General features: G+C 38.7%; 1 protein-coding gene across 1 annotated transcript; it reads right to left on the reverse strand.

Annotated features, from left to right (window-relative positions):
* Positions 1–1,628: 1,628 nt before the first annotated feature.
* Positions 1,629–25,335, reverse strand: LOC126649716 (suppressor of tumorigenicity 14 protein-like). The gene is made up of 17 exons (XM_050334111.1): positions 25,247–25,335; positions 24,775–24,928; positions 23,991–24,115; positions 23,050–23,117; positions 21,867–22,048; positions 21,732–21,770; positions 20,754–20,973; positions 18,260–18,399; positions 16,686–16,783; positions 15,636–15,748; positions 14,669–14,802; positions 10,227–10,334; positions 9,098–9,217; positions 8,282–8,465; positions 7,287–7,558; positions 5,606–5,742; positions 1,629–3,011 (listed from the first exon to the last, which is right to left on the reverse strand). The coding sequence occupies exons 1-17, from the start codon at positions 25,322–25,324 to the stop codon at positions 2,853–2,855; spliced, it is 2,331 nt and encodes a 776-aa protein (XP_050190068.1). The 5' UTR covers positions 25,325–25,335; the 3' UTR covers positions 1,629–2,852.
* Positions 25,336–26,228: the final 893 nt, after the last annotated feature.

A 26,228-nucleotide genomic window follows, 5' to 3' on the forward strand; every position in this document is an offset into this window, starting at 1 on the left:
GGGTGATCTGGTTTACATTAACTTCCCATGTGAACACTGCTGTGCACTTAAAGTCACTCACAACCACTTACTGCAGACAGGGCTGATTCCACCCCCAATCTCTCCACTATCCTTCATCCTACCTCCTCTTATTTCTGCTGTTCAGACTCCACCCTCATGTTTCTCCTTCCTCCCCACAGAGCATCTCTCTCCCCTCTGGATCTACAGGGCTGGGCACATAGCTGGTAACTGCATTCTTGCTTACTCTTTTGTTCCAGCACAGGGAGGATCATGCATTAAGAGCCAAACAAAGCCTCTCTCAGCAACTCCCTTCTCTGCTGCCTGGGTATCCAACTCAGACTACTGCTACTTCTTTTTCCTGCCAAAAGCTTGGGATGCTCTCTCTCCCCACCCTGCCACTTTGATTTTTTAAATTTTTGCAACTCATCTGGCTACTGATGCCCAGGGTTCAGATTCCTGATGTTGTGTCACAGCCACCCAGGCAAAGGCCCTCCATGGAACTGAGTACACGTCTTATGTTTATTCAGCAAGTAAAAAGAAATACAAACTGTATAACCCCATATTTTGGTTCTGAGAATCCTGAGGACTGAGGATGAAGCTGTGTGGTCATCAAGATTATAACATGTGTCTGGATCTACAAGATTTTACCTGGGACATCTTCACTAGAAAAGCGTTTCTCAGCTGGTTCTCAGTACACTGGCTGGAGACCAGCTTCATTTATATAATTTCCACTCACAGTAAAAGGCATTACCCTCCTACAGAATTGTCTGAAACCAAAACGGTTTTTCTAAGTCAAATGAGTTAATGATTATGGATCTCACCATGCACAGGCCAAAGTCCTTATTTTCTTTATATATCTGTGAAGGACCTCCTTAAAGTGTTGAGTTCCTTTCATCTGGGGGAATCTTCCACACTTGGTGCTCTTCTTGCATGTGAAGTGCCAGCCCTTCTGACCATGTTGCTGAGAAACTCTTAAATAAAATGAGAAGTCGAGAACTGGCCTGAACTCTCTGGGCTAGGCTTTTATCTAAAACAGAATAGCAGGAAAACTGTTTTCTTGCCTAGCCAAGACATCTCTGGTTTCAATATGAGGAAAAGAAACTTCTGCCTTTAAACGTGCACTTTAGAAATAGAGTTACACTAGGCTCAGCTTTACAAAAAGATGAAACTCCAAGGTACAAATGTAGTTCTGATTGCACCTGGGGATTAGGGTTTCAGAGGCAAAAACAAATAAAACATATCCACTTGCAGTTTTAGCGGGTGTTTATTAAAAAGGAAGATGTGAATGCCTGACTAGCCATTAAAGATAGTAAACTTCTAAAATATAGGCTTTGAGTACACCTTATGCTGTAAGTTTGACAGAAGCCAAGGTAAGGTGCCCAACACTAGATAGAGAAAGGAAGGAAAAGCAATATTAGTGTTAGAAAGAAGAATCTAGCTGCATGCAGAATACAGTGGTAGCACATGACAGCATTTTCCCCACATGCCTCCAAGGTGGATCTAAAACTAAAGATCACATGTTTTTGTGCTGCAGAGTAAGTTTTCTGTGTGAACAGCAATGACAGACATTCAAATTGTCAACTTCTTTGTAGTTGTTGTTGTTTTGTTGGTTGTTTTTTTTTTCCAAATACGTTAAATGTGAAAGCTAAACACTTCCAAATATTGAGCACAATTTAAAGACCATCTGCATGGTCTTAAGGCCATTTAAATAAATCTTTTATTAAGTTAAATACCAGTATTCTGAAGTCCCATAAGCAGTTTTGGAAATCTTAAATCAGCTAGATTTGGGATGATCAGGAGATTGTAATTATCAAAATCAGATTTACTGACAGAGTTAAAGGAATGTGGCTGTCATTTCCTTTTCTACTTTTTTTGAGCCCGAGGATGAATCCAATCACATAAATCTATTTTCCTTTCATGTCCTTTTCAATGAAATGTGGCCACATGGGCACAGCCCAGAAAGATACAAAACCCAAAAATCCTGAGCTTGAAACTCTGCTTGCTGTGGACCAAGGAAATCAGGAAAAACAGTGAACACATGCTTAAGATTCACAATGCATGCCAGAGACAGAGCTGGGGAAATACATCTGTAACAAACTGAAAACATTAAACCCTTCAGTTATGTTCAAATTGTAAAGACAATGCAAGAAGAAGCATTAGGGTTTTTTAGTTTAATTAATTACAACTGATTAATTCTTTCCATTTACCTAGGCATCACATTCTTCTAGTTCTTTAAGAGAAATTTCTTACATCCTAACATTTGTGAGCAATATATATGGTATTTTTAGGAAAACAAAAGAGAAAACCCAAAAGTTACAGCCCAGAAAGTAATAGTCGGGCAGTGGGAGCATAACAAGAGGATGAATTAATCTAAGCTTTGTACACTAAACACTACTGGTATTTTTGAGAAATATGAAATAATTATTTATGTTTAGAATCCTGGAACATGACTAAGGCAATATACATGAGCTGAATATATATGGAATATGACTCTGAATATGCAGATATATGTTTAGAGATATATAGATAGCAAGAGATATGGAAGAAGAGAAGACATGCACAAGAGAGATTTGGCTGGATTTTTGTTACAGATTCAAATCCATTTTGTTTTGTTCTTGAGGCAGTGCTGTTTCCAGTAATGGGGATAAGGAAGATGAATCCATAAGGAACCTGATGTTGCTCTGGATCTGATCAGTTATTTCTAGATAAACCACAAATTATAGTTTCTTCATTAAGAAAGTGTATTCTTTCACAAAGAAACAGTCAATGGCATTTTCCTTTTATGTCATCAGATAGGCTACAGTAGGAAGTGTCTTTCATACAGAGATGATGTGCATTTTCTCCTTGGCTGATCAGTTTGTGTTCTGATGGATCCAGTCATAAAGTGCCGTCACCTTCGTGTACACACCAGGACGATTGCGCCGAGCACATCCTTCACCCCAGCTCACAATGCCAGCAAGATACCATCTATTTCCCTTTCCTGTGCAGGCCAAGGGACCTCCAGAATCTCCCTAAAATGAAGGGAGTCCAGCCATTAGTATACACACACACACAGAGCACTGTAACAAAAGTTAAGTTGTTTAAGAACAGTAAATACCTGCCATTCTGTTTCTCAAATCAAAACTTAATACTAGAGTCTAAATTCTGGATAGAATGTACCCAGCTAGACACCAAATTTATTCAGTTATCTTAACTTGTGGAAATAGCACACTAAGCAATATAAATCATTGGCAAGAAGTAGTTTATAACAGTACTCCTTGCTAATTTCCACTGCAGGATTCATGAAACAATTCAACACAGCCCAAATGGGGAGAGATGATGATAGGGATGGAAACAGGAAATTCTACCACCATTTGATCATGAATTGCTCACAGGTTGATGGCAGAACTCTCATGCTGTGTGTTAAACAGGAACAGAAAGATACCACCTCCCCCCAGTTAAAAACAAACAAACAACTCCCCAAACAGACAACATCAACAAAACCCAACAAACTAAACCAAGCCCCAACCCCCAAAACAGACCAGGCACAATTAAGTATTATCATTAAGTCTACACATGTAGATGGAAAGGAAGGAATAAAGTCTAAGGAATGTGCAAATAAGAACCCGGTCCTCAAATGGAACAAGCAGCTTTGCACAGCAATGTAGGAAAATAAAAAATTCGATTCAGTTCAGTTCACAGGATCCAAATGCATTCAGGCTCATCAATGCTTTTGTGCCCTTCACTGCTACAGTGCAGCTCCTCTCTGCAGCTCTTCCTTATGCACACAAGGCACTCAGCTGCCTCCAAAGTGACCCTGGGACTTGTTTGCTGCTCCCAAGTGGAGCTAAAACATGTAAAAGGTCAGAAGAAAGCCATGTACCAAGAAAAGAGTAATAGTAGAAAAGCCTTCCATCACCCAACCAAACAAAATTATCTAGATATAAGAGAAGGAGCCAGAGCAGTTCTTCCTCTCTCTCAGGCTGCTGTCCTACTAGCAATTCTAATGATCCAAGAGGCTGATCCCAAAGTGACTGGAGAAAGGAGGATACATAGTCCAGTACATTACACAGCCTGTTCTGAAAGACCAAAAGGGTTGTATGCTGGTGATGTGAGGAAGGATCCTACATAGAGGAACTAAGATCGAAGAACATCCCAGAGTGATAGGAAAACAGTCTGAAAGAGTAAATGTTTTATTTTTCACTGTAAGTATCAGATCCTCTAAAGATGAAAGAAAGGCATGTAGAAGCTTCACATAACTTGTGCAACACATGCACAGCTTACATGTCCAGGAAGAAATGAACAAAACAGGATGACTACAAGTCTGGAACTATAGTAAAAGAGTTTCAGGGTGCTGTGGGGGTTTCCTGAGCTGCCAAAATCATTCCTCTCTAGCACTGTACAGGAAATATCCTAGTGACAGAAAACAAAAAAATAGCAAAGATGCCACCCAGACCAAGAACTTAAAGGCCCAGAGGGCCAGCATGCTAGGAGTCAAACACAGCATATTGTGTTGGAAACTGGCCAGTATGATACATAGCTGAAATGCTTAAAAATGTCCATCTGAAAATTCAAGGGCATTTCTTAAGCAATACAATTTTGGAGGAACATCACACTTCTAAACCAACATGCTTTAACAAAACAATTCCAAGGTCTAGACAAGCTGTACATGAAGTTAACAGAAATAATAATTCATTGAATTAGAACTTCAGGACTGCAAGAAAATCCTGCAAATAGTCTAATCCACATAAAGAAGTTTGACCCATTTTGAGCTACAATCTTGCAAAAATTATCCTATTACACTAAAATAGTAGAATTTATATATTATACAAAAATTATATCAAATTGCCACGGTCTAAAAATCAGTAACACATTTCTCTCCCTTTACACAGTATGGGGTATAAAAACCACTTTTGCAATTTTGTAAGTTGATATTTATCGTAAATTTAAATACAAAAAAAGTAACAACTAGTCTAATAACTGAGATGGAGAAAGAAAGCAGAGTCAGGAAAATTGAAGCACGTCCAAAGGGCAGTTTCTGATTGTGTGTGTAAACAAGTGAGGTCATATAACTTATGATACCATGATGTAGTCAAAAGTTGTATTAAAAGGGAACATTCCAGCTGCAGTTCGCAAACCTAGCTTAGCTTTTCCATTTGTATTTCTTTGTAACTGTAACAATACATTACTCATCACACTGTTACAGTGTTTTAGCAATTCCACACCCAGACACTAAAAAGAAAAAATGAAATTAATGTAAATTAATACAGATGGACCTAACTTTATTCCTTTTATCCTTATATTTTTCTTCTACAGTTGTATTTCATATAAAAGAAGATGAAAACCAGTTCTCCTGGACACAATTGGCCCTTTGTCTTTGCAAAACAACATTTCTCAAGAGAGTCAGAGATTATCTATGCCAAATTTCCTTCCTTATTTTGGAGAGCCTTTAGTTGTCATTTTAAGTTAACCATACCCTCACACTCAAGATGTCTCTATTACTAATAAAAACAACAAACAAACAAAAAACCAAACAAAAACAACAACAAAAAAAGAAAATAAAAAAGAAAAGAGTCACACAAACAACCCACAACTCTCAACAGTTTTCAAACAAGTTCCAGAATACCTGGCATGCATCAACGCCACCATTGAGATTCCCAGCACAGAGCATACGTGAGGTAATAAGATCATCATACAGCTTGTTGCAAACACTTTGGTTAATTATTCTCACTCGAGCTTCTTGTAGTGTTTTGGCAAAATGACCTGGAAAAATATACAAATAGTATTGCAGAGGTTAAAGTGGTACAAATTTCTAATAGAGATACCTCTTATAAAAACAAAAGAGAATTGCTTCAAGCTCTAAATCTACCCAGTTAATGATAGCAGAGTAATTTCATTCCCTTCAAATGGAGCCTGCCCTGCACTTTTAAAAGTTGTTGTCCACACAGAGGTCCCAATGCACCACCTTTCCATCCCCCTAGTCTTTATCCCAATGAGCTTGTTCTGCCAGAAAGTAGTAAAAGCACCATTCAAACTGTAAAATAAGATTCCACACAGGGCAACTATCTTTGAATACCATTTCAAATCATGTCCAAAGACAATATGTTATTATTCACACTACAGTTACACCCCCAAAAAATGTCCAAGTCCTACAAAGTGAAATTTATATGTTGTTTTCAATCCTCTCTAAATCAAGGAATAAAGCTGAAGGGGGAAAACCAAATAATTAAAAAACCCCAACAAAACCCAAAAAACAGTCTGCAAGTCACACATGATGTTAAGAACTTAATTCTGTACTGTAGCATTGACATAAGGTGTCATTAAGAACTAGAAATCCCGAGACATATTTTGGCCCAATAGTGTGCATAACCTTTTTGATACCTGGATGATCAGAGGAAATACAGGGGTTTGGTTTGTTTGCTTAGTCAGCTTTGAGGGTGGGTTTGGATGGAAAAATACGTTTATTTTACATATCATTATATTGAATCTGAATGTTACCCATGTAATTTTGATAAAAAGCAAGACATTGTATCAGGGCATCAGTTGTAAAGCTGTTTACACTTCGTTAAGTTGTTATTAACGAGACTTAAATATTTTTTAAAGGCATATTAAGTAAGCCAGAACTACACAGCCTAGGGGCGTCTGACCAAACATGAGGAACTAAGTCTCAGCACAACTGTGGGGACCTCTGAAGTGCTGAGGGGCTGTCCAAGCCCAGGTTTCAGTGCTGGCTCGTGTTTAATGCTGAGACCCCCTGGGCTTCCAGTCTCCTCTGTCCAATTCAGTTCTCTTTTTTTCTGCCTCCTTCCTGCCGTATGCTATTTCAAGCACAGAGGTAAAACTCTGCAGGGGGCATACATTAAATTGCCTTTAGCTGAGACAGAGAAAACAAAAAATTCTCCATGATATTTTTGCAATTACTGCTGTTCATGGCCCCACATTGTCACAAACGTAGATACAGAGACAAATTCTTTCTCTGCAGTAGCTGCAAGTCACTGTTTTCTTTACATGCAAGATACCTATTCACCAGATAAAATGAGCCGTGAGCACGGGCACATTTTTGTAAATCTATGGTCATTTGCTTTTCAATGATCCGTGACACCAGAGTGTGCATTTTGTCACTTATCGCCTGCAAACATTCAGAATTCACAGACTGTAGCTAAGGAGATCTTTTCTAGCTTTTTATAGACCCACTAAGTAAACCAGAGGGTTGGGGGATTTTTTTTGCTTTAAAGTATAAATATTTCATTGTTAGAGTTTAAAACTAAGCCAAACTTGCCAGAAGTATATCCAAGAAATGAACATACTATTTTCTTTTATGGCTCCCCAGCCAGTTACATAGCAGACAGTTCCATAAAGAAATACTCTAGAGGTGCTGGGTAAACAAATGGGCTGTACCAGCTCATTGAAGAATACAGGCATCTCCATTTCCAACAGGGCAATGTCATAATCTGAGATAGATCGGTCGTACTGTGGGTGGACAATAATCCTCTTGATTGATCTCATAGCTACCCGATTGCTCTTTCCATTAATAGTATGTAAGCCCATATATGCTCTCCATCCCAAAGGAACAGAGTATCTGTAAAGAAAATGCTTTTAGGAGATCCCGTTGCAAAGTGATGTAGTGTTAGTTCCCTCCATTTTAATCAGCTTTCAGTGTTATATGAGATTCATCAAAACCAAAGTGAATGGAGTAGAATACTACTTCAGAAGATGATAGATGCACTATAATCTCTGTCTCCTAAAATATTAAGTAATGTTTTGCTTGCTTTCTTGAAAACAATTCATTTCCTGGAGCTCTAAGATCAATTCTGTGCAATGCACCACACTTTGGGAGTCAGAGAAGTGTATTATTAAATTCTAATTCCTCCTTGCCACAGGTAGGAGGCATGTTTTTTCAATTTGCACTACCTAAACTGAACGTCAGTGAGTTTTACACTCCAATTATCAATAAATAGGAACTCTTCTGAAGAGAAAAGGCCATAGATTCTATTCAGAAAATCCCTGTCCTAAGAAAAAAAAAAAAAGAGAATTAAAAAAAAGGGTGTTTACTCTAAATCTAACAAAGCAGTGTTTTATCTTTCAGGATTGACTGACAATAGAAGGAAAGGAATAGCTTCAAATACTTCAGATTTTTTGAAGCCAGCAGAATACAATACTGAGTGTTGATGTAGTGATATGTCACAGAGTTATAACCTGAATCAACTCCTCTAGACAAGGAATAGCTACTGCAGACTTTTGAAAGCAACGCTGTAAGGTTTTTAAACTGTACATACTCTGAGAAAATGTAATTTCTTCATACCTCACAGAATCAGAATCCAGGAAGCAGTGGGCAGCAGATATGAGCCACCTGTTGGAAATAACAGATGCGCCACATACGTGACCTTGTGCTCCCATCTGTAAACTTGCTTGCCAAGGCCACTTTCCAGATCTTGCATCTTCACCTCCAACAATTCTGTTTTTCTTAATCTGGTGTCTCCCACAAGCTAATAGAAATCATTGAATACAATAGTATCAAAGCCCACAAGGTCATTTCACTTTGCCATGCTTAACACAAACTTTTATCCGCAGACCACAAAAAAAAAGAAAGGGAAAAAAAGTATTTTCTTACTGTGCAATTTGTAAAAAGGTGAGTACTTGCCCAATCCCACTCAATGGGCAGGTGAGATATAAGCCAATCATTGCCTGTCCTCCCTTGCAGCTTTCTAAAGAGGTTAAAAATTTAAAAAAAAATAATTAAAAAAAATGTAGGCATGATTCAAAGCTGGGTTGTTTCCAAAAGTGCACTTGAATACATTCTCACATTTTTCCCCTCCTTCCAAACACAGCCCTTTGACCGCATTTCATTCAGCTGCAACAAGCACTAAGACCTTCTTAATTGTCCTGGAAGTGTTCATTGCTTGAAATAAGTCGTCACACGCAGAATGGATGAGTGGATTTAAAAGAAACCATGCAAAATTCCAGACATACATTTTCATACAGGTGTCGCTGGGAATTATTTTTTTCTAACTTACATTTGATTTAATCAATTCTTTATCCAACAGTGCTTGACTGTAACACAAATTCCTGACTCAGTTTCCCAAGTCATAAACTAATTTTTACATAAATGTTACCACACCACAGTTCATTTCATCAGATCCATCTGCACAGTCTCTCTTCCCATCACACTCAGGATTTGGTTTCAGCAAGCACTTTCCATTGAGGCATTTGTATGCATAAGGAGAGCAGTGTTTGTAGGCTGAAATAAGAGAGAGAAGATAGTGCCACACGTTAGGAGCCAGGCTTTCAAATTATTAAAAAAACCCTTGCACGTTCAACCAGTTGTTCCAAACTGCACACTCCAGTCTGCTGGAAGCCATAGGCTGTACTGGTATAAACAGGTCCCTTTATGGAGGAGGTACAGTGGAATGCTTTACTCTGGTTAATGATTACACTAATTTCAATCTTCACTATCCTTGAGGAAAAAGACTGAAAAGCATCCAACTGTCTTCACCACCATTTTACTTAACTCTAAACTGAGCCAGCTAGGCTTGTCAGATCTGTTCTTTTACCTCCACCAGCTCTACTGACATTACCAATTACAAATCTTCACAGCACCTTTGCATTTTTAAGTGAAATTGAGAAAACTGTAGAAGAACTTTATACCTCTCTCAAATAATTTTTTTCTAAGGACTATCAAAAGTTACTATGTGAGAATCCTGACACATCTCAGCCATAGGCTTTCATCACCATTGTTCTTATTACCAGTTGTTTACACCTCTAAACAACAGTGAAGGCATTTTTTTTTTTCAGCAAACAAAGACATACTCCTGGCTACCTCAAGGACCTAAAATTCAAAGCAAGCCAAGAATTATAATGGAAAAATGCAGCAAGTCACTACCAGCAAGTCACTGGTAGTACTGGCACTGTCTGTGGCAAAAGTCCCCAGCCTACTATATCTCTCTCCCATACATTATTTTGTACAGATCTGGCGGCACCTGAGGAAAAAGTGCTCTTCCAACAGGATCACCAGAAAGATGTGGTTTGGTAATTTTTCCAAAATGACTGTTACCTTAGATTTGGCTTCATTAATCTTCTAGACTCTTCCAAGAACTAGTTATACTCTGCATGTTTTATTTTCACAATTATGAAACTTCGTACCATGAAAAAAAAATTGGAAACAACACATTTATCCATTAAGATAAGCATGTTCCACTTTCTGCCTTCCACCATCTTTCAGAAGGTAGCTAAAATATATATATACTTACAGCAGTTGTTTTCATCACTGTCCTCCCCACAGCTGTCATCGTCTTTACAAGACCTGTACTGGTGCTTACACTTCCTGTCACCACAGTTCAACCGTTCTGGATTACAACCTGAAGAAAAAAAGGTCTGTAAATGCCTTATAAATCAAATAGCAGGTTATCAGCCGTGAGCTACAAACCCTACCAGAGGTCACCTCGATGTTGCCGTGCTCTCTCTGTCGGACATTAATCTACCACGGTTTCGAGAGCATCCAGTGACAGAGGGACTTGTTTCATTACCTAACTTGTGCTGTGCTCTCTGACCTTGGACTACCTTCTGGTCAGTCTTTCTGGCATCTCTTCAGTGTTCCTTATCTTCTTTGATGTGCAGTGCCCAACTGGGATACAATACTCTAGCCAAGGCCTTCCCACTGGTGACTGGGAAGATATTTTCAGACTTTTATGACTTTGACTCACAAGTCAGCTTTTGAGCAACTATTATCCCCCCTAGCCATTTTTTGGCAAAAAAAAGCAACTTAGGCAATCCGCTTGTCTATTTGATTCCCTGTGTTCAGATCTTGTCTTTATTTTTCTACATATATGATCTCCAGCATCTCAGAAGCATTTATAAGTACATCCTTCTTTCTACTGTGTAGCACTTTCCCTATATCATAAGCATCTACTCTAGCCTGTCATTTAGATCATGAGCAAAAATTATGTGGCATTCCATAACAGATATTGGCAGAATGACAATAAAAATGTCCTTTCACTTTGGTAATTACTCTTGGCCATTTGTTCTCTGGAAACAATTTTCTGTAGTTTTTCCTCACTGTGTTTTCTTCACTTACTGATAAGCTTGTCACACAGGACAGCGTGAAAGTACAACTTTTCCTTTATTTATCCTCTCACAGCGAGGAATTAAAACAATATTTTGAAACTCCATGCTGGTTTTTAATATTTCCACTGGTTACAAATAGTTGACTTGTTGTGCTATTTTTTTCCTTTGGAAGATTTAGTTATAAAAGTTGGTGTAAAATTCCCTCTCAATTTTTTTTGTTCTCCCACTCTTTAAAGAGATGCATTACACAGCCTCTTCTCCAGACTTTTATATCTTCACCCACATCCCTCATGTGATCTTAAAGATCACCACCAATATTTTAGAGAACTTCAGGCAGCCTCTAAACTTCGTGGAACAAACTCTTTAAAGAAGATAACAAACAAGAAATAACTGCTCTACCACTGTCTAATTCATCACTACCATTTGAGCAGCCTTTCCAGCATTCAGACAGATTACTTGAAGGAATGCATGTTCTATCTGCATATTTAAGGACAAACTAGAAAAATAAGAAAACAATGGCACTAGAAATGCTAGTACAGTCTAAATGCATTAATGCAGGACTATACCATGAAGACATATTAAAATGGCTATTAAAATTGAAGCTAGTGTCATTTGTAAAATAAATTGAATGTTAAAAAAGGAAATAATATCTTACTTGGGAGAATCTGTCAAAGATTTTAATCAATCAGTGTGAATCAAATTAATCAATATTCACCTGAATGGAAACTGGTACGTTAATCTCACAGTAACTGCCTCACTCTGAGGGTTCAAAGTGATTCATCACAGATACATAACTACCAATAGCAAACACTTCTTTAATTTGTTAAGGGAATGCATTTTACAGAGGAACATCCAAGGAGAAGGAAAATAAAAATCAAAAGTAGGCATTCTCTTTAATATTATAAATAAATATTTCCTGATATTAAAATGTTGCAGAAACTAACCTGTGTTTCTACATTCAAGTAAATGACTGATGTGAATAAGTGCCCTATCAAACCTTTTCCAAATCCAATCTCATTATGTAACAGTCTTTCACCAAGCATTTCTTTCACATTCACCTAAACTAAAACCTAGTATAGATGGTCAGTTGTTCCTTTGCCATATATAAAAAATGTTTGTTGTCTTCCACTTTTTCAGATGTGCCAGGAAAAAAAATTATCTGTAGAAGAAAAGGTAGCTGGAAGTTCTCCTCTTTCTGCTCAAGTCAAATGAAATTTTTTTCTCATCTAGCATCATGAGCAAATTAAGAGCTACATCAGATTGAAGGACCAAACCTATTTGTCCCACAGTTGTCCTATCAGTTCCAATTTGAAGTAATTTAGTCCTCTTCACTGCCTTGCATGTGATGTCCGTGGGAGGAAAGCACACACTAGGTAGTCAGCAGTGTTTCCATTTTCTCTTCACCACTCTCCAAGTTATTCAGCTGATGGCTGGCATTTCCTTTCCAGGTCAACTCAGAGCAGTGCCTGTCATTTTTAATAACTGTTTTTTAATAGGTACCCAAACAATATGCAGAAGCTAATCTGAGGTGGGTGACTGCAGGTCCTACAGATGCAGGAGATGAATTTTTTTGTACCCCTTCCTCTTAACTTGTCCTACAGGCACAGCTGACCTAGAAAACCAGTGCTCTCAGATGGTCTTCCACAAATTACTGTAATGACTTGATACTGACACATCACAGCTATTCTACCCCTCCTGCTGAGTCTTAATACAGATCCTTATGATCATGACTAAGACTTCATTAAATAACTTTGAGCCATCTGCCTGCTCCTCAGTGCCAGAAGCAGAGCACACAGACAGTACTAGACCCCGACAAATTAGAGGACTGGGCAATCACCAACAGCATGAGGTTTAACAAGGGAAAGTGCTGGATTCTGCACTTGGGATGGGGCAACCCGTGGTTGTGTGTATAGACTGGAGAACAAGAGACTGGAGAGCAGTGCCACAGAAAGCAGCCTGGGGTCCTGGTCAATGGCAAGTTGAAGATGAGTCAGCAGTGCCCTGGTAGACAGGGGGGCCAACTGTGTCCTGGGGGTATCAGGCAAAGCATCACCAGTCGGGCAAGGGAGGGGATTGTCTCGCTCTGCTCTGCACTGGGGAGGCCTCACTTGAATATTGTGTGCAGTTTTGGACACTGCAATATAAAAGAGACATTAAACTACTAGAGAGTGTTCAAAGGAGGGCAACAAAGATGGTGAAGGCTCTGGAGGAGGAACTGTATGAGGAGCAGCTGAGGTCACTTGGTCTGTTCATCCTGGAGGAGACTGAGGGGAGGCCTCACTGCAGTTACAACTTTCCTGTGAGGGGAGAAGGAGGGGCAGGCAGTGATCTCTTCTCTGTGACAGAGCCCAAGGGAATGGCCTGAAGCTGAGGCAGGGGAGGTTTAGGTTGGATATCAGGAAAAGTATTTTCACCCAGAGGGTGGTTTGGCGCTGGAACAGGCTCCCCAGGGAAGTGGTGACAGCACCAAGCCTGACAGAGTTCAAGAAGCATTTGAACAATGCTCTCAGGCACATGGTGTGATTCTTGGGTTGTCCTGTGCAAGGTCAGGAGTTGGACTTGGCGATCCTGATGGGTCCCTTCCAACTCAGTATATTCTATGATTCTAATAAAGACTGGGTATTTTCTCTGTTAAAAAATGTATTCTCAGGCTTAGACTCATCTTTAGACCATTTTTGAGGCAGTAACCAGAGTAACCATAAGATGTGGTGTAGTTTCTAACTTTTTCTAGTACAAAGAGACACTCACTGGTGGAAGAAGAAATCCCTAAAATGTGTTAGTCCTGTAGAATGACCAACCATAAAACCTGCCACTTATTAATAATCAAAGGCATGAAAAAAGAATCTTTACCAGAGACCTTAATACATAAATGCTCCTATGTCAACAATGAACAGAACTACATTCAGTCAAGGAAGCTGAGGATCTGAAGAGGTTTCAAAGACTCATCTGATCTCTTGAAATTACAGAGAAATTTAGTTACCTAGACATTAATTGGGTAAAGGAAATAAAAGGCATAGAAAAAATAAGGTATTCTCTCTTTTTTAAGAAATATCACTTGTAAATATGTGTATCTCCTGAAAATTCCTGTTTCACCCTCAAAAGCCTCCTAAGACCTAACATTGATCCAGAAGTGCATAGACTGGGGAATCAGGAGAGGGCTATAGGAAACACAGTCACATTTCTGCAACATTTGCTAGTAAGGGGTCCTCCTCAACTGTCAGTGAAAACCTAAAGAGTTTGCCTAAACCTGGAAACTGATCTAGAGCGAGTTGAGTTGTGAACTTCTGCTGGTAGAAGAGTCATGCTTAGAGGCTCTCTGCCATACTATTTTCATGTTGCAGCTTGGCTATTTTAAGGTGTTAGCAAAGTGCCTTATAGTTAGATTTACAGAAATCAGGAAATTTTATTTTTACTCCCAGAAGTGTTGATAAAAGCTAGAAAATGAGCATCTTATATCCAAATGCATACATCTATTTTTTCAATTAAAGACAGAATCATATTTTAAACATTTATCTCTTGAAATTAGGTTAAGAATAAAAGGGAGGTTGATTTGTATGTGGTTGGCCTGTCTAGCATGGTTTCTCAAAGGTTTCTCCTGAAAAATTAAAATATGTGCTCAATAACTTACGGTCTGTGTGACTGAAGGCTTTATATTCAATATAAAACCCTCTGTGGGTGACCAGTTCATCAGAATGGAAGTTGATTGCAACAGAATAGCCATACTCTCTGTTTCTGTTGTTTTCTGAAAGAGCTTTACAGTATCTAGCAAGGCAAAGGTGAGAATTATTAATTTCTAACCAAACTGACCATTACCACCCAGCTACATCTACTTTTACTGAAAGGCAAGGACACTAAAAAGCTTTAAGACAATACACTATAGGTCAGTTATATTTTGGTGTTAAAAACAGCCCGACAAAAGTATTGGAAAGCCTATTTACAGATGCTTTCCACTCCACAACTTTTCTGGGACTTTGAAACAAAACACAGCAAGATTATCCATGTCAGGATCTACCTTACAAACTGCTTCAAGCATGTTTGGTTTCAGATTTCTCATTTAGGTTTGCAAACCCAAGAGCTGCAAATCCAGTAAAGGGTTAAATCATAGAACCAAGTCCAACAGCTGTTGCTTATTTCAATATGCACCTTCCAAGAGGCAAATTACTCAGAATAGTGGGGGTTGGTAGTGTTAGTGTAACAATTACAGTCACTAAAGAGTAAGTGGTATACAAAATGAAAGTTCTGATGGATGCAACCTCTGCACCTACATCAAGACCACTGACAGGAATTTACAGTTTATCTGCAGCTGCATAAAATCCTGTGGTTTTCTACATTATCGCTCTTTAAGGGAAACAAAAAAGAGTAAGTAAATGCCCCTAGAAAAACCAGGATGCCTAAATTAACATAATGACAAATGTTCAATACTAGGGCAGAATTAAGAACCTTCTGCTGCCAAAGTTCTTCGGAAGCATGCCATTTTTTTTTTAAATGTTTCTTTCTGCACTGTAAGTGGTGATACATTTTTTTCCTAAGTACAGTACATTGTGCAGAACATCAACATGCAAATTAATGTCTCAGAAAATAGTGTCTTTACTCACCTAACTCCATCAATTTCTAACCAGTCTTTATCACATTTACTGGAACCTGGAGACTTCTCTTGAATTTGTATTACAAGGATTTTTAGTGACAGCTTGTAGCCAGGCAATGGTGCCTAAAAATCAAAGGATAAACCCCTGACACACATTCCCAAGGTGAAAAAGCCCTGTGCTTCTAAGATGGCAAATCTCTGTATACTTACTAGCAGATTGAAAGTACCACATTTCTATTGTGCAAATTAGTGCCTTCGGAGAACAAAAAAATTTTGCTAATTTAAAAATCTATAGAAATCTTTTTAGACCCAACTTTGGCCAGGCTGTGCTAGATAAAGGAGTGTGAGCATTTCTGCAGGCAGCATAAAGCAGTGTATCAGAAGCTCATGCAATGTTTGTACTGCCATGTGTTCCCACTCCTTTTGTGAATAGAGATGAGGGTTTTGTGCTACACCCTGCTGATAATTTTCACTGAGCACATGAAAGGTAGAGACTGCTCCCAAGTCATATATATGAAAAAGCTTTCTTTACCAGGGAAAGTGAAAAGGTACTTAAATGCTTGATGGAGCAACAGACAAACACACTGGGGAGTTGGTAGAAATCATGGGCAGATTTTAAGTCCTGCCAAAGGACTTGTTGGACATTCAGAGCTGAACTTCTGAGCTAGAGAAGGTCCTGTTTCTGCAGAATTCAGGGAGATATAGTGTGGTATCCATCATATGAGGCATGATTTAAATGACCATTTTTTCTTTCTGACATGGAAGAAAAGTGCTGATTATTATTAATATTCTCTGCCTTCTAGGAGTTGTCATCTTACCCATTAATTTGGTTATGTCATGAATAATACTCAAACTTTTGGAAGCTGGCAATGTTTCCCTCCCATAGCTGGCAAGTGTATGTAGGACAGGAAAGAAATGGGTGCCTGAAAAGAAGTCAGGTCCAGTAATCCCATAAAGTTTTCTCTCTGTTCCACCCACATCAAAAGTAATTTCTCCCAATTTTTGGTCTAATTAACATAAAATAGAGTCATCACTACTCAGAAGAGTTCCCGGAACTTACTTTGATGATCCAGCTGCAGTCGATGTTTGGTGGGTAGTAACTCGGGTAGTAAGGGGAACTCAGTGTCCCGTTCCAGGAAACGTAATGACCACCACACACTGGGAGAGAAATGTATCAGCAAGGAACACCGTTATCTCAGCTGGGTTAAAGTGCAGGGCTACTTCACTTCCCAGGACACTTCTCTATGCACTGAGTTAGAAGAATGGGTTGTGACAGTATTGAACTCACATTTTGCCTCTATTAACAGAAGATCACTCAACTGCCGCCTCTCCATCACACTGAATTTCTCTTATTAAATTGGGTAATTAAGGGTAAGTACAAAACAGCTCTGATTGAAGTCTTTAAAAAAATGTTTTTCGTGGTAGGTGGAAGAAGCAACTAAACGTGGATGCAACAAACCTCCCTCTTCCAACGTGCTTCTGACCTTTCTGTAGGCATTATCAAAAACTGAAAAGCAATCAGCCCAGTGAAGGGAAACCCCCATTTAAGTTCACATAAACCAGGAAGTTTATGTGTCAGTTCTCAGTCTGAAAATTCATGCCACACTTGAACAATATTTTTGAGGTTTTATTTTCTACCAAGGACTCTCCCAGATATGCAGTCCTCAGTGCTTTTAGTTCCCTTTAGATAACATCATGAATGCAAACATGAATATGACAGAAATCAAGACAATTTTGAAAATAACCATATTTTGTGGCAAACCCCAATCTAAATATCATCTGGAATGCTCATCTTCAGGAGAATTAAGCCATTCTGGTTAGTAATGTGCATGGGATAGGTACTTGCCTAAGCAGCATCCACAAAGACACAAGCTGAAGTGTGTAAGCTTTGGAAAAGTTTATCCCCCGTGGTTTGTTCCGCAAGTTTGAAAATAGTCACTTGCTTAATTGTCAAAATTCTTACACTAAGGCCTTACCAAATGACTGTCACTAAACTTGACCTGGTGAAACCCCTTCATCTCCTCTACAATACTACAGTTTATCTTTACTCAAAATATTTCACTAATCACCCGGAACTCATGTAAAATTCACAGTGCCCCAAAGGTTCAGAATATACTTCTTAGGTCTTGAAACACTTTTCTTACACATTTAACTGCACTGAGCACTACCTCCAGTAAAGGAACAAAGATGAATTAGAACTGTTTGCTCTTGTTTTCCATTTTCTTTTAACACACATTCTACAAGCCAGGGATAGATTGCCAAAACTGATAAAAGTGCTGTTCTTTGACTGGGACTATCCAGCCTTGCTTAGACATATAGTGCCTGTAGAGCTATCTGGCTGGCTGCTCTGCTGCCGCTGCTCAGCGTTTTCCATGTAGTAAGAGCAATGTCTGGCAAGTATGGCTTGAGTAGTTATCAGAAAGACAAAAAAAGTCTCCCAGACCAAAGGATTTTTTCCTATTCTTTGTTCAGTTCTCAAACTTTTTTTTTTAAAGGGAGTCAGAATGATAATGCCCTGACTTATATGCCAACAGTCCCTCCCACAGGTACGTTCAAAGCAATATCAACTTTTTAAGAGGCAAAACCAGGAATAAGTGTGCTTACATCAGATGCTTGTTTCTATTAATTACTTACTGATTTTAGGAATGGCTTGAAAGTGAGCTTTTAATATGCTGCTTCCTTCTCTTTGGTCCAGTGAGAAGGTAAGCAACATTACATTGCTAGATGAAGTTAAACGTACAACAGAAGGAGTCCAGGCCCCAGGTCCACACCACCTGAAATAGTGCAAAAAATGCATTAAAAAATTCCCATATTCCAGTCATCTTTGCCGAGAAACCAGGCTCAAATAACAGTGATCTGGTCATCTGTGTTTCTGATGCATTCCTTTGGCTACCACTTCCCTTTTATTCTTCCAGCCAGCTGATAGCACACAAGATGCTAGAGAGTTTCCTGTCACTGAGGCTTAGTCACTCAGGGTGAAAAAATCATCCTTTTTCTTGCTTAGCAAGTGCCCTGGAGTTTTCAGACCTGCAGAAGCTTCAGAGAGGGAGTGGCAGATTATGTTATTTTGGTAGTGGTAGTGGCACTGGGTAACAGAGGTTAGGTCTGAAAAGACAACAAGTGCCAGTGCAGCAGTGCTGAGAAGCATCTCTGCAACAGATAAGCCCAAACATTTCTATTCTATTAACATTCACTTTGGTTTCGTGTCACAAAAGCTATCACACAAAATGTGAAGCTCTATGCATGGAAACTATTAATTCTTATTGACCTTCTACTTGAGTAATGAGTTAATTTATAATCTTATCTTGAAAACTTACTTCTACTTGGAATTTGAGGTGCTACATCTTGCATTTGTAAATTCACTCTTACATTTATTCCATTTTGAAACCCACAGCATATTTTGGATTTCTTTTCATTAATTGATAAATCTGTGTTAAAAATTTCTAGCAGTTTTCTCTTTTCCCTGCACAGCAAATGAAAGCAATAAGACCTCACAGTAACAGAATATTTCCACCGCAGCCCTGCCACTGTCACTGAGAAACACATTGGCAGCATTAAAATAAAATTTTTGAACCTTAAACTGAAAGTAGTTGTCTTCTGCTTTCGAGCAGGCTATTCCTGGTTCCCATTTCACATGAGACACTAGAAAATGTGTCTATGATTTGCTTCTCTTGCAGACATTATTAAATCCATTTTATCGTAATAACTGACAAAAGCTTTATAAAATAACTATTTGAGCCCTATCTGCACTGACACATGGAAATCTTTCAGCACCTTGATCAAACCAGCTGACAGCCTGGCTTATCTTCTAGCTGTACCTTTTGTCACAGTATCATCAGAGCAGCAGGGCAAGCTATGAGAAGGGTTTTCCACGAGATGCTTGTTCTTACACTACACCTCACCATCACAGCTTGCTCACTCTTCAGCATTTGTCACTGAACAGCTGTATTGCTGCAGTTTACACAAACTGGTGAGAATTATTTTAGTCATCACTTGTGACCCTAGATCTAAATGTTAGGGAATAATGGCTGTAAATACCATAATTACTGGCTGCCATGGCTATTGGACATATTATTGTTGGTTCTACTATGTCTGTCTTAAGTAGTCACTAGCTGCTTTTGGCTCCAGTAGAAAACTGATAGACATATGCAAAACCACACATTTTCTACAGTGGAAAGAAAAGTAACCAGAAAAAGTCAGGTTTTTTTTTTTTGAGGTACTGTTAGGCATTTAACATAATTTCAGACAAAAAATTCTGTTTTGGTTCTTTGATAGACAGGCACTAATGCACACTCTTGAACTTTGCCTTACAGCTTACTGCATCAGTGTTCTCTGACTATGTTATCTCATACCCCTGTGTCAGTTTTGCTGTCTTCCAGGTGCTTCCATGCTCATGGCCAGGTCTACACTTGCGTTTCCTAAAAATCTCAGCCATTGTTAACAACGCACAGTGGAGTAACAGTCGCAGCAATAATCCATAATCAACAGCAGCCCAGCATCAGGAACAGGATTCTCCTTCCTATGCTACAATCTGAGAGTAAGTCCTTACACAAACCATGTGTTCACTGCATGCCAACAATGGCAAGCTGTTATGTTTTGTTGTGTGAAGAAAGAAATAAGGCTGTTAACAGAGTTGAAGATGACCACCCACCCAAGTAAGTTACAGCACTACTGGAGAAGTGCATTTCAGATTCCTAACTGAATCTTCATGCTCAGAGAGCTTCTTCCTGAATGTTCTCACAAAAAAAAAATTAAAAATTCCCTTCTTGAAACCATCCAATCTCAGACTCCCAAACTTGCCTTTTTATGTTTGTTTGTTTGTTTGTTTTTTGACAAAGACAGATTCATTGTGTCCATACATGCAATTTGATTCTCAAAAGTGAGCTTGGCCACTCAAGTTTAAATATCATATGATCTTACTTATGCAAATGGTGACTCTGAGGATGGAGCCTTCCACAGACACAGTCCCTGTGACTGGACTACTATAAAACATGTATTTTCTACAGGTGATAGGATACAATATTATAAAAAGTCTGTATTTTGTTGAGTTGTGACAGTATCTGTATGAAATCAAATCCATTAAAAATTAGTCATAATATAGAAAAAGCCTTTGCTCTCTCTATCATACCTGGTAATGATCTTGTTTTGCAGTGGAAGGAGGAAATCATATGCTGACAAGTGGTGTGATGCACAGCTCTCTGGAGTGACACCATGCAGATTGATAACCACCAGTCTCACCACACAGTTAGAAGGAACTCGCAGCCTCCATTGATAAAAAGACTTTTTGGGATTCATCAGAGTTAGAGTCCTGTTGTTACCTGGCTTGGCATACAGGTCAAAGGACACTGCTATACAAAAGAAGCTAGATCAGTGGTTGAAAAAACTGTTAAGTTGAAAGATAAATTAAGTTCTTGGATAAAATTTCAGACAAGGTAGAAACAATCACCTACTCACGTTTCTTGACTACTCTGATTCCTTTTTGCCCTTCCCGTTTCAACTCTATTCTCTTTCCCCTACCAGACTGCATCACCTTCTCCTGCTCTGGACAAGCCTCATCACCACCAGTTCAACACACACTCCACAAGCAGGAGGTGATTTGGCTGCAATTGCTACAATCTCTGTTTCACACCTGCTGCTTGCTGTGTCATTGTCTCTTTGCCCCTCTCCATGCAATGAGAACGCTGAGTACACAAAGCCAGCCTCAAGGTGTGCTTGATGTGGAGAAATCAGGCAAAGTGAATTAAAGCCCTACAGTGATCTGACTGATCACTACAAAACTATCTGATCATAAGACAAGTAAATTATGCATAATTCTGTATAGTTGTGGTTTTTTTTTTAAGATGCCAAGAATAGGAGCCACAGCTCATTGCAGTGCAGTGGGAACCATTAAACTGCAACCATTTTGGTCAGAACATCAGAATAAAAGCTGTATGGTATTTTCATCCAGCCTTTATTTGAAACATAAGCCAGGGAGATTCCCTGGTTTGGTTTAGTTCATAGGCCCTACAGATATAAGAATAACTGGCAAGCTGACATTTTTCTGTTACGGGATTCCCCCCTCCCCTGCCCCCACAAATGGTATTAGTTGGGATTGAAGCATAATTACCTGATTTTAGCATCACATCATATTCTGTGGAATCTGAAACTGAAATTTATTAACTATCAGCTACACGAGCCAAAGACACAAACTGGAGAAAGGAAAATAGATAGAATAGGAATTAAATGACAGGTACATTGTTACCAAAAAGCTCCATTGAAACAAGATCAAAATCTTCCTCCCCAGAGGAACTGAACAAGTGAGCTGCTTGTTTATTACACATTTCTTTCTGTTCCACTGGGGTTAATTTCTTAAGAGAAGCAACTATATCTTGTGGTGCCCAGAATGTATTCCAGTAGTAAGCTCGAAGTCCAAATTCTCCTTCACTGTGAAAGGAAAAAAGTACATAATAAATACACTATAATTACTATTTTGGTCGTGATTTCCACAGGGTTACATTTTTGGTTGGCAGTTTCTTAGCCAGTTGAACTGCTGTGCAAAGAGTTGCAGCTGAACACAGTGGCAAAAAGTTCTCTTGTTTAAGAATCGATTTTGCTATACAGCAGTAATACTTTGAAAATATGCTGCTTAAAAAGTTACACACTAACACTGAAAACTACACCTCACCAAATCCTTGCAGTAATTTTTATGGAATTAGATATTTCCATCCCTGCTGTATAATTACACACTTTTTAGATCATGTTACAGCTCCAGAAACACTGCACCTTTTTTCTTCTTTTTTTTTTTAAACTGAGGTTAGCACCATATGACAACACAGTTTTATACCCATACTTTGATACAACATTTCACACAATTGTTGCTGAAAGAAACAATCTTTATGTGTACACATAGAAAGTATTACCTCAGTGATTCAAAGAGACAATCCATCACACTCCTGCTTTCAAAATGGCCTGCAGACTGACCTTTCAGAGTTTTCAGAAACTACCAGGACAGTAGTAGCCATCTGCTCAGTGTATTTTTCCTTCTCACCAGGAGCTTAAGCAGAATGTCTTGCCCAAAATCATACATTTCATTTTTGCTTTGACAGGTTAAAAAGGAACTTTATTTGAATAGGCAAAACCAAAATAACATTCTGCGAGTGCCAAATTGTTATTTCAAAGATTAGAAATGGATGAATAGACTACAAAACAATCCATAAAGCAAGGAACAATTAATCAGACTTCATTTCTCTCACCGATTTTACAGGGCAAAGACAGAAATCACTCTGTAGCTTAACTCATATATTTAAGTGCATTTCTACATTTTTAATTCTCTTACAGAGACCTGCATGTTCTTCCAGGTAACTAATTTAAAATGCATGAAAAAAATATAAGAGAAACACAGCTGAGTATTTTAAATTTATACCACATGCTGAAACAGTACCTACCTGAAAGCAGCCACTACAGACTTCAAGTAGTACTTTCCCAAGAAGGAAGACTCATATGTTTCTGCCAACTGACGATTAAATAGTGGTAAAAGAAAATGCAAAGCATTGTATTTTAGTGCCAATATAATCTCTTATGCTATAAAGTATTTGTCTTTTTCTTCCTTTCCTCTTCCTCACACCCCCACACATATCAAAAGCACTATCCATCACTTGCACAAAATGTATCAAATAAGGCTCATAAATGTGCATTAAATTCCGTTAAAATAAAAAATCGCTACTAAGTCACGTCACATTTCAAGACCATTGAGATAGCTCTTGATAAATAGCCATGAAAAGCAAGCCTTTATTAATCCATTTATATTTTTGTTTCAGTCTTTAAATTTCTGCCACATAATCTGGGCAGGAGCAACTTTTATTGGCAGTGCACAAAGCAGCTTTGAGACCCTAGATTAGCTCTTCTGGGAAATACAGGCTAACAGAGAACTGCTTTGTCTTTAAGACTGCTGTTCACGTGTACCTAGGAAACAGTACTGATCTCACAAATAGAAACTCATAAGAAGTGTAAGAAAGAAAGCATTGTTGTGAGTGATAAAGGAAAACAAAATAAAAAGTCAAGCATTAGATTGGAGATATAATAAAAAAAGAAAGAGAAATGTAGAAGGAAGAGAGTTTGAATAAAATAAAACAAAACCACTCTCCTCTTTGCTTTGAGTATTTTTTCCATAACCTTGAAACCCACAGGTTTATTATTTAGAAAACATTGACCTTACTATAAGACTCACAGCCCCATCTGTCTAGCTACGTTTCTAAATCTGAAAAGCTTTAAACTTGCAATTTTGAAGGAAAAAAATAGTTATGACTATCTGAAATCCTTTTCTCATTCCCAGTCTGATTCTGTAAAAATATTTATAAATTATTACTCTACTTATGTGGGAACTTACATAATTTTGGATCGCTTCTGCTTGCAGGAGGAATTTCTGTGATGTTGGATCATTGAGGTCATTTGTGTAAGTCAAATTAGGAATTTCTAGGCTTCCACCAATATAAATGAAGGAGAAAGCTGGAGCTGAGGGGGAAAAAAAAATTAAAAAATGAGCACACCTAATAACGTTATGGAAAAGCTTCCAGAACAAGAGGTTTGCAGGAGCTTGCATTTATCCTTGGCACCTGTAGGTATTAGTTCTTAGGAGAAACGTGCAGTAATAGCCAGAACACTGAGTCAGTCTCACTGACAGAGTAATGCCCAGCAGGAAAGGACAGAAATGAGGTACAGGTTCAGAAAGGCATTTTTACTAGGAAGATTTAGTTGTTAAACTTCCATTTTTTGCAGTGCTGGTCTCCTGAAGAGGTATGGTTTTAATGGCTATGTGTTGAGATTTCGGAAGTTATATACATAAGTTAGGTACCCTGTTCTGTTTTTTGGAAAAGGTGAATAGAAGATATACAGCTAATTCCTGTAGGTTCTTGGGAAAGATGACAGTTATAATAATAATGATGGTATTCACAAAGAGAGTCAAAAAATAGAGATAAAATGCATACTTTCAATATTCTTGTGCAACTATTAACTGCGAAGTATTGTGCAGTTTGTCGCTTTAGCAAAGACATTAAGGAGAAGGGAAAGGTAAATAGTTTAAATGCACATAATGTGCTCAGCTGTTTAGTGCAGAGCTTTTCACAGCACAAAATACTCCCCAGCGTGGTCTGGCTGGGATGGGTAACACTTACAGAAAGAATAGTGCAGGACTAGCACGATTACTGTAACTGTTAAAGAAACTACAGGTAATATTCCTAGAAGCCACCTCCTCCAGAAACACAACTTCATCCTTTTGAAGACATGATACTTTTGACGGGATGGGTAGTAGCAAATATGTGGGCATTCCTAGAGAATGACACGGGAAGGCATCAGTTAGTAAAGCAACACAGAAGAGCCATTGTATTACATTTTAGCAGATTTACTCTTTTAAAGATGTTAAAAATGAGATAATATCTTTCATGTTATCAGCTACATCACGCGTGAAACCCACAGCTTTCTTGGCTGCTTGCTTGCTTTATGCATTTCAATCTGTGGAAGTGGTGGGGAAATTATCACCTTGGTTAAGAGCACTTTACGAAGAATAGAGGTCAATGCACATGGGAGTGGATAGGGAGATCAGTTACTGATCTGTTCCTGCTATAAAGCTTAGCTGGTGCCTCTTACCTGCCCTGCAGTCCGCTTGGTGTCTGGAGCTGGTATGCTGTACACAGAAATCCGGCTGGAGGGGAGAGCCCGTAGCATGATGCTGTGACACAAACACCTCTTGACAAACCTAATGGCAAAACCCTAACCAACCCTCGTTTCTTAAGCATAACTCTGAATAGCATGCTGCCTTCCCCACCACACACGCTGGGCTTCTCGAATTCCCCCTTTGCCATGCTGCTTGAAGTTGGAGCCAGCTGATCTGTGATCAAAGAAGGTGGGGAGGAAAAGCTGCCATCACTGTAACTCTTTGTTTTCCTAACTGGTTAAGTGGGATATGGATCCCATCACTTCAAAACAGATGACTTCTTTCAGAAATAATAGAGTAAGGAAATAATTTATCACACAAGGCAAAGGTCACGCAAGCAATTTACCGATAAAGACACCCTAGAGCAACATAAATGAGGCCGTTTCTAATAAACACTCAGTGGAATCCACAGAAACACTGATGAGAGAGAAGAAATGCTGAATTTCACAGACCACCTGAACTTTTCAGTCTCAAGCCGGTACCAAAGAAAAAATGTAACTGCAAAGTAATTCATGCTCACATTGACTAGTTTGAAAGAAAAACTAGTTTTAAGTCAGCAAATCAACAAGTTCAACATATTCTTCACATAAAATAAGAAAATCAAGGATGTGAGAGGGCCAATGACGTTTTATATGTATTGAGAGAGACAGCACGAAGAACAAAACCTTGAAAACTAAAACAGGCCCAAGAAACCTCAGCCCCAGATAAAGAACCCAAACAAAAGAAGCCTTCCCTGACCCCCAAAACACCACAAAGGGAAGAAACAAACTCCAACACAGATCACACAGACTGCAAAAGGGATTAATTGGAAGGCAATCCTCAGAGCTCAGAAATTCAAACTGCAACTGCAGACAGATGGTTTTGCTCAAGCCACCTTTTTTTCTAACAGTCTGTCTGCTACACACACAACCTGCT

Source organism: Myiozetetes cayanensis, unplaced genomic scaffold (genome assembly GCF_022539395.1).
Source record: "Myiozetetes cayanensis isolate MyiCay16 unplaced genomic scaffold, myiCay2020 scf5-8, whole genome shotgun sequence".
In the NCBI taxonomy this organism is placed as follows: domain Eukaryota; kingdom Metazoa; phylum Chordata; class Aves; order Passeriformes; family Tyrannidae; genus Myiozetetes; species Myiozetetes cayanensis.

Coding starts and splice junctions, on each gene's coding strand:
- LOC126649716 (XM_050334111.1), bottom strand. CDS start 25,324: ATGCTACGGGCTCTCCCCTCCAGCCGGATTTCTGTGTACAGCATACCA. Junction 10,335..14,668: donor AGCCTTCAGTCACACAGACC/GTAAGTTATTGA, acceptor TTTTTTCTTCAG/GTTGTAATCCAGAACGGTTG. Junction 7,559..8,281: donor CTGGATTCTGATTCTGTGAG/GTATGAAGAAAT, acceptor TTTTCTTTACAG/ATACTCTGTTCCTTTGGGAT.